The 15,193-nt window shown below is 35.8% G+C and overlaps 1 protein-coding gene across 1 annotated transcript in view; it reads right to left on the reverse strand.

Annotated features, from left to right (window-relative positions):
• LOC105550314 (O-acetyl-ADP-ribose deacetylase MACROD2-like) overlaps positions 1-15,193 on the reverse strand; it is a 1,021,967-nt gene that overhangs the window by 921,038 nt on the left and 85,736 nt on the right. The window contains exon 2 of the mRNA XM_011995206.1: positions 14,671-14,778. Within this exon, the coding sequence (XP_011850596.1) occupies positions 14,671-14,778 (108 nt within the window). The remainder of the gene's footprint in view (positions 1-14,670; positions 14,779-15,193) is intronic.

Genomic DNA, 15,193 nt, shown 5'->3' on the forward strand with positions numbered 1-15,193 from the left:
CAAAAGGACAGGCTTTATGGAATATTTCACATATGGAAATAGACTTTAGGAGACATTTTTCCAAAATTACCTTTTATTCCAAATGCAGGTTTGAGAATATCATTCCAAAAACTTTTTTCCCTTTGTCTTCCCATATGATGGTTAATAGTAATAGTAATAATAACAGTAGTAGTACTTTTATAATACAATGGTTTATTTTTTCCTAAGTGTTGCCATCTATGGGAGAAAAATTAATACATTTATATTTTCATGAACTCAATAGGAACTACATAAAACAACCCCATCTTCTTATCCTTGGCCATATGACAATAACATTTACATTTTTTATTTCTTCACTTACAAAGGCTGGCTTAACGTGGATTGTTAGCTACAAACTGCTATCAAATTTGATTTATCATGGTATATCTTACAAATTAATGAAAATATTACCAGTTGACCTAATTTATGCACTATTTTTAAAAACACAGAAAATAAGTGTTGACAAGGATATAGAGTAATAAGAAGTCTCATACACTGCTGCTGGAAGTATAAAGTGAAAACCATACAACAGTGTCTACTAAACCACACAACAGTGTCTACTAAGGTTAAATATGCATATATCCTATGATTTTATAGTTAATATCCCAGATACAGACCCAACACAAATATATACATATATATTTACAAAAATAGCACACAAAAATGTGTTACCATGTTCACTGCAGTAGTAAAACACCCAGACTAGAAACTACTTAAAAGTTCATCAACAGTAGATAGGATATATAAGTTGTGATATATTTAGACAATGAAATATTACATAACAATGATAACAAATGATCTACATCTATAACCAACGGTATTTATCAATGTTGCAAGCATAATGGTGAACAGAAACAGCCAAACACTAAAGAATATATATAGGTCAATTTACCTAAAATACAAAAACAGGCAAAAGTAATCCACATTACTAGAAGTCAAGATAGTAAATACACTTCACTATATTCATTACCAGGGATGCCAAGAGGGTTTCTAGGGTTCTGGTAACATTCTGCTGTTTTTTTTTTTTTTTAAGATGGAGTGTCACTCTGTCACCCAGGCTGGAGTGCAGTGGCATGATCTTGACTCACCGCAACCTGCGCCTCCTGGGTTCAAGTGATTCTCCTGCCTCAGCCTTCTGAGTAGCTGGGATTACAGGCACGCGCCACAATGCCTGGCTAATTTTTGTATTTTTAGTAGAGATGGGGTTTCACCATGTTGGTCAGGCTGGTCTTGAACTCCTGACCTCGTGATCCGCCTGCCTCGGAGTGTTGAGATTACAGGCGTGAGCACCTGGCCACATTCTGCTTTTTTTATCTGGATGCTGTTACACAGGTGTGACAGTTTGTCAAAATTTATTAAGCTATATATTTCTGTGTGTGTGTTTGGATCTATGACTGCTCAACAAAAAGTTAAGAGAAAAAATATATAATACAAAAACTTTGTGAAAAGTCAAAAAACTTTGATGCTTTGCTAGTAGAGATGAAATTTCAAATTGAATCAAGTAGTTGCTGTAAATTCTGTCCTAAAATATTTCAGAGAGTAAATTAACCTTATTTCCCCAAAAACTTAAATTCTAACTTCAAATATGCCTTATTTCATTTCAGTTTTACAGAACAAATACATAAAAATAACATTTATTTTAAGCAAGTAGAGGTGAGTAAAACATTTCTAATAAGTATAATTTCTTTCCTCCTGTGCAGTCCTAATATGTTATTTACCTATCTAAAAATTCATATATTCTACATCAATTATTCTTAATCAAATTATGCTCAGCTATTAAATGGTTATCTATATAATTTTATGACATCATCTCAATTTTTGACACAAGTATGACATTCACAAGTAATATAGTAAAAACACATTGTTAACGTGCACTAAAACCATTCTTTTCCTTGGTCAATTGTTCATACAAATTACAAGAATGTCATAGAAACTTGACTTTTATTATAAAACTTCAGAATTGAACAACTTTTCCTAAATGTAATTCAAGTAAATACTGTCACAGCTAAAGTTGAAGGACACAGAATAAACCCTGTTAGTTGGCCTTACATATATCTTTGCAGAGGACTTGAAAAACACCCATAATTACCTTGTAACATTCATATAAAAATTTTTTCCAATATTAAAACTAAGCAGTATAATTCTGCTACCATTTACTGATGTGTCCATACATAAGGCACTGTGTGAAGTACTTTGTATCTCTTTAGATGGCCATCATTTCTTTAGATTTTCACAACAGCCCTGTGAAATAGGCCCTACCACAGGTTGAACATCCCTAGTCCAAAAATCCAATATCTGCAATGGTCTAATATCCAAAAGCTTTTAAGTGCCAATATGACACCACGAGTGGAAAATTCAACACCTGACATCTTTGCTTTCTGGCAGTTTAACATACACAGACTTTGTTTACTGTACAAAACTATTCTAAAATATTATATAAAAAAATACCTTCAGGCTACGTGTATAAGGTGTATATGAACACAAATTAATTTTATGTTTAGACTTGGGTCCCATCCCCAAGATTTCTCATTATGTATATGCAAATATTCCAAAATCCAAACAAAAATCTGAAACACTTCTAGCATTTTGGATAAGAAATATTCAACCTATATTATCTCCATTTTGCTGATGAGAAAATTGAGATTCAGAAAGGTTAAATAAGTTGTCAGAGTTACTTGGCCAGGAAGTTGAATAGGCATACTTAAAATAATGATTGATCTGACTCCAAGTCCTCTATAATTAATCACAATGTAAAATATGTCTCTCCTTGTAGTATGGGGTAGGAAGAGCTAAAATAAACAAATCAACTTTCTTCACTTTCCATTTTTAAAAATTACTTTTCTGACAAACTGAATTAATTTTTGGCTACAACCAACCGATTACAGTCAGAAAGTTATCATCACTTTTTCATAACACAGCCTGCAATCTATACTCTCCAAAATATTTTTCTGTGATTGTGGCACAGAACAAGTAAAATTGTCTCTAATGACATACTGAACCATAAATCAGACGGATGTATTTACCCCCAAGCTCTAGCAAAGACTAAAGCTCTTTGACCAATGGGTTTGGTATAAGATTATACAAGGGCCTAGTCACTGTAAACAGATAATCCTACATGCAGCTGCATTAAGATGGCGGGCCTGTTTGATGAACCCTTAAATTACAGTAAATACCTACTACCCATAATATTAGTAGTGCTTTGGGAAATAAAGGAAATATTGGGCTGTTCTAAGTGTGGGATGAAGCCTGCAGTGAAGACAGAGAAGACAATAATGGCAAGAAATAAGGAGGCAACTGTGGCCATCAGAAATTTACTAGAACCATATTACAGAGAAAGAAGTGATCATGAAAATGTAAGTGTCCTCAAAACAAATCCTCAGAAATTTGGGAAAGGCACTAAACTTCCCATGGGCAAAGTTTGTGTGTAAATGTCAAGGAAGGAGAAAGACAAGAGGCCAAAGATTAGTAGATGCATCTGTTATCCTCTCTCAAAACACAATTTAGGACATGCAATGTTAAGATAAGGGACCAAGTATGTTCTTAGCTCTATGGCTCAAACAACAAGGTAAGGAACTAATAAAATCCCTGACCATATGGCATATATGCAAAGAGTGTTTTTAAAAGTAGCCAGCTGCAGTGGCTCACACCTGCAATCCTTTTTGGAGGCCAAGACGGGCGGATCACTTGAGGTCAGGAGTTTGAGACCAGTGTGGCCAACATGGCAAAACACCATCTCTACTAAAAATACAAAAAAGTTAGCCAGGTGTGGTACCACCCGCCTGTAAGCCCAGCTACTCAGGAAGCTGAGGCATGAGAATCACTTGAACTGGGGAGGAGAATGTTGTGGTGAGCGGAGATTGTGCCACTGCACTCCAGCCTGGGTGACAGAGCAAGACTCTGCCTCAAGCAAACAAACAAAAAAAAAAGTAAACTAACTTATATATAGGGCCTGAAAATTAATTCTCACTCAAAATTACAATTTATTCATCACAGGAATGAGATTAAAACAAATCATTTACTAACTCTCTTTGCATCCACAAAGAGTACTTGATACATACTTTATACACAATGAACTGTACCTATTTGCTTCCAGGTCTATCCCTTCTATTAGACAGAATCCATCTGTACATGGAGAAAAAAATAATCCACTCTCAGTCCAAAAGTGTGCCAATATAATTTACTAGGACCCACGGACATTTTTAACTTTAATTCATCCTTTTATTTGTACCTATCTAGACCTGATTGTAAATACGTTCTCTCCTACATACTAGTAAATTAAACACTTTGAAAAAATTTGAAGAGGAGTGATCTTATTGTTTACTATTCCTGCACAGTGAGCAAGGTAACATTTTTCTTTTGCATTTAAAATATTTGGATATAATCCTTCCAAAGTTACAATGAACTGTCAAAGGGAGGTCAACTACACTTCAGTAGGCCACGTTTCCAGACCTGCTCAGACTGCCAGATAGCACTTCACTAACTGACCTATAGTCAATTCAAACAAGATGCGGTTGTTAAATTCCTAGAGAAGGACTAAAAGATGAGGTATTATTTAATAGAGATGATAATTACCACATAGTTTTAATAAAAACTCCTGATATCACATATTGGTTGATAGTGTTCCAAGGGCCAAAAGGTCAACTAAGGAATTATCAACATTTAATACAAATAGATGGCTTAGGATAGTATCATAGTTTCTGTGTGAAAGAATTCAATAGGAAAGATGCTAGGAACACAAGCTCTGGATCTACTTACTGGCTGTATAACCAGAGGTGAATCACTTAACCTCTCCGTGGCGATGTTTCTTCATCTGTTAAATTTGCCTCTTAGGTTATCATAACAGTTTAGCACATTTAGCTCTCAACACCTCTTACCACTCATATTAATAAAATTAATATGCCAACTTAATCTATGTGTTTACTCCCAGTCTCTCACTTGAGTCCCACATTTCCTATCCTCTACAGCTGCGTTTCTCGCACTAGTATCTGAAGATCTTGGGGATCTTCAAGTTTCCCACAATTTTTTTTTTAATTTTGTAATTTCATTTTGGTAAAAATTTTATAAAGCCCTTACAAGCAAATGTATCCAAATCATTTCAGTGGCCTTCATAAGTGAACTGATATTAGATTATGTGCTATGCTAGCAGAAGTGTATGAAGCTATGGAACCCATAGTCCTGACACTCGATTGGAAGGCTGAATGAGGGGAATCCAGGCTTCCAGTAGGAGATGAAACATCATCTGGCATGCTGAAAGACAGGCTGGAACTGCTAGGAAGAGAAATTCTTTAGAGAAGTAATATTTTAGATAGAGGCAGCAGCTTGTGCAAAGCCCAAGAGGAAAAGGGGGAAAGAGAAAGTGGGTGGGAGGGAGAAAGGAGAAAAACGGTGGGGGACAGAAAAAAAATTGCAGGTCAGTGGCAAGAGATTGGTGGACTGGAGACTGGCATGGCAGGGATATTGAGGCAAGTCTTGTTTGACATGCTGAGTTTGCCCTTAATCTTACGGGCCACGGGGAGCAACTAAAGGTGGCTGTACAGAGAAGTAATGTAAGAAAGATCATTTTGTCTGCATCTGGAGAGTAGGTGAGGTTGCAAGTAAAGCATTCAGGAGTCTATTGCAATAGTCTAGGTAAGAAATAATGTGATTTAAATGAAGGTTATGGCTGTATAGCTAAGGAGAGGAGACTACCAAATGTGTCACTGAAGCTAAAGGAAAATTAACATTCAAGGATGAAGTAGTCAACAGTATTGTATACTATAGAGAGATCCAGGAAAATAAGGACCAAAAAAGGGCCCATTACTTCAAGAAAAAGAGGTTATAGTGACATTGGTGGTAACAGTTTTAGTGAAAACAGTTTAGCAGAAGCCAGATTAGCAGTGTCTTGATATGTCATCTGTACAAATTGAGAATTCAAGAAAGCTGTTGAAAGAACAAATACACTTTGATTCTATTTGTCTGCTCTAATCCAGTCACACTAGACTTAAGCTCTTTGAGGTTACTCCAAATCAAACTGCATTCAAACCATAATCATCCAAGAATCATCCCACCATTAAAGAGGGCAGAGTCAGAAGAAGCAACAGCTACAATTATGAGCTAGGAGGGGAAAAATCAGACTTACTTCAGCGATGTACTTATTACAAAGTTAAAGAGTTTCATTTCTGCTTCCAGTCTCCCCCTCAAACGTAATCCTTCCCCAATTTATCCTTCACACTGCAGTCAAAGGGATCTCTCTAACACATATCCTCCCTAAAAATTTCTTCAAAAACTCCCCATCTTCTAAAAGATAAAAAATAATAATAATAATAAAAAAAAAAACTCAGCCCTGAAAGTGACATACAAAGCACTTCATGATCTGGCCTCTGCCTGTATTTGCTCCAAACACACTCAGCCACATGTGGTTTCCTAAATGCAAAATACACTCACCTGCTTTCTTGAGTTGTTTGCTTTTCTGTATTCGCGCATGGCACCCTGGACGTGGCTCTAATAAACACTTTATCATGCTTTATAGCAATTGTTTACTTGCTTGTCTTTACCTCCACTGTTCAACCTAGTTCTTAACTCATAATAAGCACTCAATACATTTTCCTGGGGGTTTGGGGGGGTTTGTTTGTTTTTGGGGTTTTTTGTCAAATGAATATTTCTTACTCCTCTATGTAGGCAGCATTTGAAAATCTGTTTGTTTAACCCTAAAAAGCCAGGAATATGTACCAAAATGTTTTCAAGCATCCCCATGAGGTAACTGATTTTAAAGCGTGACTCTTACTCGTAGTAAATACTGAATTTTTTTCTACAAAAATACTGTTTTGTGAGGCAGAATCTGAATGTCACATACAGACAATCTAGTTCTGAGAACACCTCTTTTTTGTACAGACAGTTGTACTTTATTAAAAACAGAATCAAAGCAAAGGCCAGGCAAGGTGGCTCACACCTATAATCCCAGTACTTTGGGAGGTCTAGATAGCAGAATCGCTTGAAGCTAGGAGTTCAAGACCACCCTAGGAAACACAGCAGGACTCTGTCTCTACAAAAAAAAAAAAAAAGAAAAAGAAAAATTAATTAGCCAGGCATGGTGACACGTGCTTGTAGTCCTAGCACTTGGGAGGCTGAGGCAGGAAGATCGCTGAGCTCAGAAGCTCAAGCCTGCATTGAGCTATGATTATGCCACTGCATTCCAGCCTGAGTGACAGAGTGAGACTCCTGTCTTTAAAAAATAAGGTAAAAGAGAGTCAAACGTAAAGGACATACAGATAAGTGTCAATTATACATTAGTAACTAGACAAATCCATATAAAAATACGTGGAATTTTGAAAACTGCTCACGAAGAAAGCAGCTGCTCTAGCTTGAGCACCAGTGCTTTTCAGGGGAAAACTGGCTCTGCATAATGGAAAATCTGAATGCTAATAAACACAGAAGATATCCTCCATTTCCTCTACTAACCTGAGTTCTCTCAGAAAAGACAGCAGTATTATGAAATCCATTCAGTAGCCATAGAAAATAAATACCATAGCTAAAATATACCAAGTACATATTTTGTGCGAGAACTGTGCTATGTATTTTTCACACATTACTTACAACATCTGTCTGATCTTAATTACTAGTATTATCCCTATTTATAGATTCAAAAAGTGAGGATTAAAGGGTTGAATAATTTGCCCAATCAAGCTGATGTCAGCAGGGCAATTTATAATTAGTACTATGAGCATAACACCAACAAGCTTTTCAAGAGTCTAGAAAAAGATAATTTAGGTTTCCAAAATATGAAAAGTACAAAATCAAAATTAATGTTTACCTAAATATCTATAAAACATGCCACTATATTAACTAACTATCATCCAACCCTTAAGTATGGACTGTGTTGGATGTGGACTATAGTATATTTCAGTATATACCAATATGATTTAGGGTGGGGCCTTAAAAAATAAAAATGCCCAAACTTCACAAATATCACTGAGACCCATTACAAAACGGCACAAGATATGAACTGATATACAGGTGGCAAATAAGCATATGGAGAGGTGTTTGACATCATTAACCTTTAGGGAAACACAATTAAAACCATGATGATGCTGATTCAAACAGCAGAGAAAAAAATTTAAAAATAAAAAATAAATATTAAAAACATGATTAGCTATTAATACATACCTATTACAACAGCTAAAATAAGAAATAATTACACCACCAAATGCTGGCAAGGATGTAGAAAAACTGAACCTCTCACACATTGCTGGTAAGAATGTAAAATTGTATAGCTACTACGAAAAACAGTTTAGCAGTTTCTTATAAAACTAAACATGCACTTACATGTAATCTAGTAATCACATTCTTGGATGTCTATCCCAGAGAAACAAAAATGTATGGTCATATAAAAACATGTACATAAATGTTCATAAAAACTTTATTGGTAACAGCAAAATACTGAAAAGATTCCAAATGTCCCTCAATGGGTGAATGGTTGAACAAACTCTGGTACATCTATGCAATGAACTACTACTCAACAATAAAAAGGAATGCACAATTATTGAATTGATAAATATATAAATTCATTAATTCATTAATACAATCTGAATGGCCCTCAGGGCATTATGTTTAGTGAAAAAAGGCAACCTTAAAAGATTGCATGCTGTATAATTCCATTTATATGACTTTATTATTATTATTATTATTATTATTATTATTTTGATTGACCAATCATTGTATACGTTTATGGGGTACAATGTGATGTTTTGATATATGTATACACAATGTGGATGATTAAGCCAAACTAATTAACACATCCATCACCTCACTTATCTAACATTTTTTATGGTGAGATATTTGAAATTTACTTCCTTAGTTATTTTGAAATATATAATACATTATTATTTATTACAGATACCCTGCTATGAGATAAATCTCAAAACCTATTCCTCCTGTGTATCTAAAACTTTGTAACTTTTGAGAAACTCCCCATTCCCTTCCTCCAATCCCCCTCCAGCCTCTGGTAACCATCCTCTCTACTGTAAGTGCAATTTCTGTGGCAATGAAAGCAAAACAGACAAATGGGACAGCCTCAAACTAAAAAGCTTCTGCACAGCAAAGGAAACAATTAACAAAGTGAAGAAACAACCCACAAAATGGGAGAAAATATTTGCAAAGAATACTTCTGAAAAAGAGTTAATAGCCAAAATATATAAAGAACTTAAAGAACTCAACAGTAAGAAAACAACCCCATTAAAAATCATGCAAAGGACCTGAACAGACATTTCTCAGAAGACATACAAATGACCAACAAGTACATGAAAAAAATGCTCAGCACCACTAATCATTAGGGAGGCACAAATGGAAACCACAATGAGATATCATTTCACACCTGTTGGAATGGCTTTTGTCATGCTGAAACAGAACAAGTGTTGGTGAGGATGCAGAGAAAAGAGAACTCCTGCACACTGTTGGGAACGTACGTTAACAGAGGAAAACACCATGGAGGTTCCTCAACAAGCCAAAAATAAAACTGCCATATGATCCGTTGATTCTACTTCTAGGTATCCAAAGCAACTGAAATCAGTATGTCAAAGGGTATCAGTAGTGGCATGTTCACTGCAGCATTATTGATTACGTCTTTTTAGAATTATATTCCATCCTAAAAACAATAAAACGGTAGAGATGGAAAACAGGGAGGGAGGCAGATGGGTGGATATAAACACAAAGGTGGCAGCAAGAGGGGGTTCTTTATTTTTTTTGAGATGGAGTCTTGCTCTGTTGCCCAGGCTAGAGTGCAATGGTGCAATCTCAGCTCATTGCAACCTCCACCTCCTGGGTTCAAGCAATTCTCCTGCCTCAGCCTCCAGATTAGCTGGGATTACAGGCACCTGCCACTGCACCCAGCTAATTTTTGTATTTTTAAAAGAGTCGGGGTTTCATCATCTTGGCCAGGCTGGTCTTGAACTCCTGACCTCATGATCCACCCACCTCGACCTCCCAAAGTACTGGGATTACAGGCGTGAGCCACCACGCCCGGATAGCATGAGGGAGTTCTTTTATGATAATGGAATAGTTCTGTATCTAGATTGTGGTGGTGGTCGCATGACTCTATGCATTAAATAAAACTACAAAGAACTACACACACATATACACACATTCACATGAATGCAAGTTTAAAAATGGTTGAAACTGAATAAAGTCTGTAGTCTAGATAACAGTAATGTAACAGTATCAATTTTTGGTTTTGACATTGGGTAAACACGGACATAAAAATGGCAACAACACACACTGGGGACTACTAAGGTGGAAGGAAAAGAAGGGGCAAGGGTTGAAAAAGTAACTATTGGGTACTACGCTCATTACCTGGGTGACAAGATCAATCATACTCCAAACTTCAGCATTGTGAATATACCATGTAACGAGTGTACAAGTACTCCCTGAATCTAAAATAAATTATTTTTTTAAATCTGCTTTTGATGTTGTACTATAGCTATATACAAAGCCACCACTGAGAGAAGTTTATACAGGGTTCATAGGACTCTGTGCTATTTTTGTCTTTTCTATCGTTATTTCAAAATAAAAGGTTTAAATAAAAAATGGCCTTGGTTATGATAACCTGAATTTTGAACCCAGGTCTGCCTAACTCTAAACTTGTGCTACCGCCCTGTGTACTATAATGCTTGCAAAATCTGTTTTATTAAAACATACTAAACATGCATAATTTCCTAGAGAGAAGAATATAATACACAAGAAGTCCATCCTGGGTCACATTTAAAGAGGTTAAGGCAGTTCAAAACACACATTATTAGAAAGAAGTTTAAAATATGAAATCATTTCATTCATAGCAACTAAGACCAGGTGTTCCAATGTACTAATATGGTCATGAAAAGAGCACTTCAGAAGTCTAACAGGAGGTGACAGGGTTGCTTTGGCATAGTGACTAGGGGTACTGTTTTTCACTCCCCTTCCAGTAGAGGCAGTTCTATAGTTTCCTGCCATGTTGCCTTGTTCACTTGAAAAGTTAACAGCTGTTCCACTCCTTCCACACTAGGCAAACAAACTGCACGGTAGAAAGCTGTAAATAGAGCCATTACAGTGTATATTCACTTGGCATCCCTTTTTCATCTACCTGGGATCTTCCTGATGAGACTATCCTTGTGAGATGCAAAACATGGCCAAATTACAATCATCACAGCCAGAGAGGTGAGTCAAAATTACCAAATCATTTTGGGAGTAAGCAAAAGTTGCTGCCTGTCTTCATATAAATTCATCATACCCTTATGTATTATGCAGCAGCTATGAAAAGTTATACATTTAGGAAAGAGCAAGATAATATTTAAAAGAACAAAATAGTGATGACGTAGTTAATGATGTTCTTCTGTTTTGCACCATTTTATTTTATTTCAATAACTACTCCCAAAATATTTTTATTAATTGATCAGATAAAAGAAAAAACAGAGCCAATTGGTTCACTGTGTCAAGTTTCCAAGGCTGAATGTCCCATTAGTCAGAGATCTACAAGTTCAATTCCATATATTAAATAATTCAATTTAACAAATACACAGTATTAAATATGTTTAAGAAGGAGATGACATTGCTTTAGGAGTTGACACAAAAAGAGAAAATGGTACTAATGTGTGCCTTCCATGGGAAGATAGCAAAACCAAGAAAAGACCATTATTACTCTTATTAAGTGTGTGCTAACAAGGCAAAATCAATGTTATCTTAACAACAAGAAGGAGAAAACCTGTGAGAGTGATCTTCAAGTATTTAAAAAGGAAGTAGATATGATCAATTGTACTTCCTCAGGACAGAACTAGGAGTAATGTTTAGAAATTACAAGAACATACAGGAAGGCTGACAGTGTATTTATATACATATGTACATATATACATACATTTTTTAAAATTTAAAAGATATGTGTGTATAAATACATATTTTTATGTGTCTATATATATTGATGTATATGCCCTAAATTCTATAAATAAATGAGCTTTAACTTTTTTTTTTTTTTGAGATGGAGTCTCACTCTGTCGCCAGGCTGGAGTGCAGTGGCATGATCTCGACTCACTGCAACCTCTGCCTCCCGGGTTCAAGCAATTCTCCTGCCTCAGCCTCCCAAGTAGCTGGGACTTACAGGCATACACCACCATGCCGGGCTAATTTTTGAATTTTTGGTAGAGATGGGGTTTCATCACGTTGCCAGGATGGTCTCGATTTCTTGACCTCATGATCCACCTGCCTTGGCCTCCCAAAATACTGGGATTACAGGCGTGAGCCACTGTACCCGGCAGAGCTTTAATTTTTAAAAATTTAAAAGATCATGTGTATATAGATACATATGTGTGTATATATAAAAGATCATATGTGTGTGTATATATACATAAAAGATATATACACATATATACATATATACATATATCTTTTATGTATATATACACATATATATCTTTTATATATACACACATAGATGTATATATAAAGATATATATACATATATATCTTTTATGTATATATACACACACGATCTTTTATATATATACACACACACATGATCTTTTGAATGTTTTAAAATTAAAGTTCATATATTTATAGAATTTAGGGCATATACATTAAATTACTATCTATAGTGATATCTTATTAAAACTACTGGAGAGGACTTCCCGAGACCCTTTCTAAGGGCCTGTCTTCCCCCAGAGGCCCCACGGGACAGAGAAAGCATCTTGATACCCAGGGCCACAAATGAACAATCCACAGATACTACATACAAGGGAGACCTGTATCCTATGAGGTAACCTGAGGATGAAAGAGTGAGTCATATTGGGTGGCGATTAAATGACCCAGCCTCCTCTCTCAAGAAGACTTTACATTTTAGACAGGTAGCAGAAGCAGCAAAGGAGAAAGGAAGTGCAGAAGCATCAGAAGAAGAAAAGGAGAAAACTGAGCCTTGATTACAGCAAAGCAGCTATGGAACAAAGCAACTGACATCCAATCCTTTTTTTTTTTTTTTTTTTTTTTTGAAACAGGGTTTCAATCTGTCACCCAAGCTGGAGTGCAGTGGTATGATCTCAGCTCACTGCAACCTCCACCTCCCAGGTTCAAGCGATTCTCCTGCCTCAGCTTCCCGAGTAGCTGGGACTACAGGCGGTCGCCATCATACCTGGCTAATTTTTGTATTTTTTGGTAGAGATGGGATTCACCATGTTGGCCAGGCTGGTCTTGAATTCCTGACTTCAAGTGATCTACCCACTTCGACCTCCCCAAGTGCTGGGATTACAGGCATGAGTCACCGTGCCCCGCTGTAACTGATACCCAATTCTAAGGGAACAACAAGCAGACCAGTATTCTGAACTTTCTGCTCAGTTGCCAGAGCTGTACAATATCCTTGAACAATGTTTCAGTTCTCCATTAGACCCTTCTGTTTGCCTGCCAATGCATTTTCCTACTATCCTGTGTGAATTTATTATCACCACAGGGAACCTGGAGATAACACTGAACTTCACCTGAACTCTGTACTCTTGGAAAGAGTCACAGTCAAGAAATTACCCCTATCCTTTTGTGTTCTGGGAACAGGCTTACTAGATAAAACTAACAGATGACCATCTTGCAGCCAAATGACAAGGCCAGAAACGGACTTTCCAAATTCCCATTCTCTGTCTCACACATGATTAACCAAACTCTTTGTCCCCATTTGCCATTCTGGTTGGTCAATGCCCACCAACGACCCGACCAAACTTTAGTCAGGCTCCTCTCCTTCCTTGAAACCCCTGAACTTTGGTCCACCCTGAAGCAATGGAAGGTGAGCCACCCCTCCTTAACGGCCATTCCCCAGAACCAGCTGACCTCAGGGAAAAACATCCCCGATAACACAATATTCTGCCTCCCGCTATTGGAATCATCCTCCTCCTTTTATTGTAATAGTCTATTTAGATAAAGCCTCTCCTTACCTAAGTCCAGATTTGTTTTTAATTGACACTTGCAACCTTCAAACAGCCTAACTTTATAAAACACAAATTAAAACCATTAAATATCCTCTCATTTACAATATTTTTATAGAATCACAGCTATTACATCTTTTTTGATATATAGCCACATAATAAAATATAACATCTGTTAAATTTTTCCCAATGTTGAAATAGGAAAATTAACTAGACAATTAATTATTAAAAATAATTAAAATATGCTGGTTAAAATTAAGCATTTCATGATGAAAATGAAAAGTGGAACCCACACAACTTAAGTTTTGAAATCACTGAAATAATTTCTTTATATTTTCACTTTTGTCTTACACAGTTCAATCATTGCCTGACAACCTATTCAAAAGAAGAAAAAAAGCTTGATGAGCTTGTATTTATGTTGGCCAACTATTAATTCAAGTTATGAAAGTAACAATAATATATATACTTGCTAAAGTTCTTTCTGAAGAACTTTCTGCAACAATCTGTCACTTTTCCAGTGGTCCAGTATCCTAATCTCAACCTAGCACCTTTCACTGTAGAGGGTGCTGTAGATGCACATTAATTGCAGAACATACAAAAACATAGATCTCCAATGTGTTTAATCAAGAAGAGAAATAGAATAGACATTTATACTTCAGAAAGCATTTTTTTCTAAAATACTTATATTCTTAATTACAAAAAATATTTTGAAATAATACTTATATAACACATCACAGAAAAATCACCTACTCACCAGCATTGACTATAGCATCTACCTCTAGCAATGTGATGTCACCTCTATAGAGAGAAACTTTTTCAGTCAAACTTTTCTTCACCTGGGATGTTTCCTGAGTATTTTCTTCTGTAATAGAAAATGGATATATATCAATAATAATATTATTGATTAATTTAATCAAGATGATTTTTAACTCAAGACTACTACAAGACCCAATATGTGTCATGTCCTACTACAAAAAACAAGTGGAAATAAGAGCGTAAGTACGAGGGGTGTGGATTATTCTCTATTTTGTAATTCTCAAAACAAACACACTATCACATACAAAATGGACATACAATAAAATTTTAGTATGTTATATTGGTCAACAAGAAATTCAATACTTATGGGTAATTTTATTAAAATATCCATTCTAAAATAAAATTACGTACCATTACATTCACAAGGAGGTAAGAAAAAGATGTTTCAATCTTTAATGTTAGGTAAGAAGAACTTACCTAAAAGGCATCCTTGATAAGAATATATATATATATATATATAT

The sequence above is a fragment of the Mandrillus leucophaeus genome, unplaced genomic scaffold (genome assembly GCF_000951045.1).
Source record: "Mandrillus leucophaeus isolate KB7577 unplaced genomic scaffold, Mleu.le_1.0 Scaffold476, whole genome shotgun sequence".
NCBI classification, from domain to species: Eukaryota; Metazoa; Chordata; class Mammalia; order Primates; family Cercopithecidae; genus Mandrillus; species Mandrillus leucophaeus.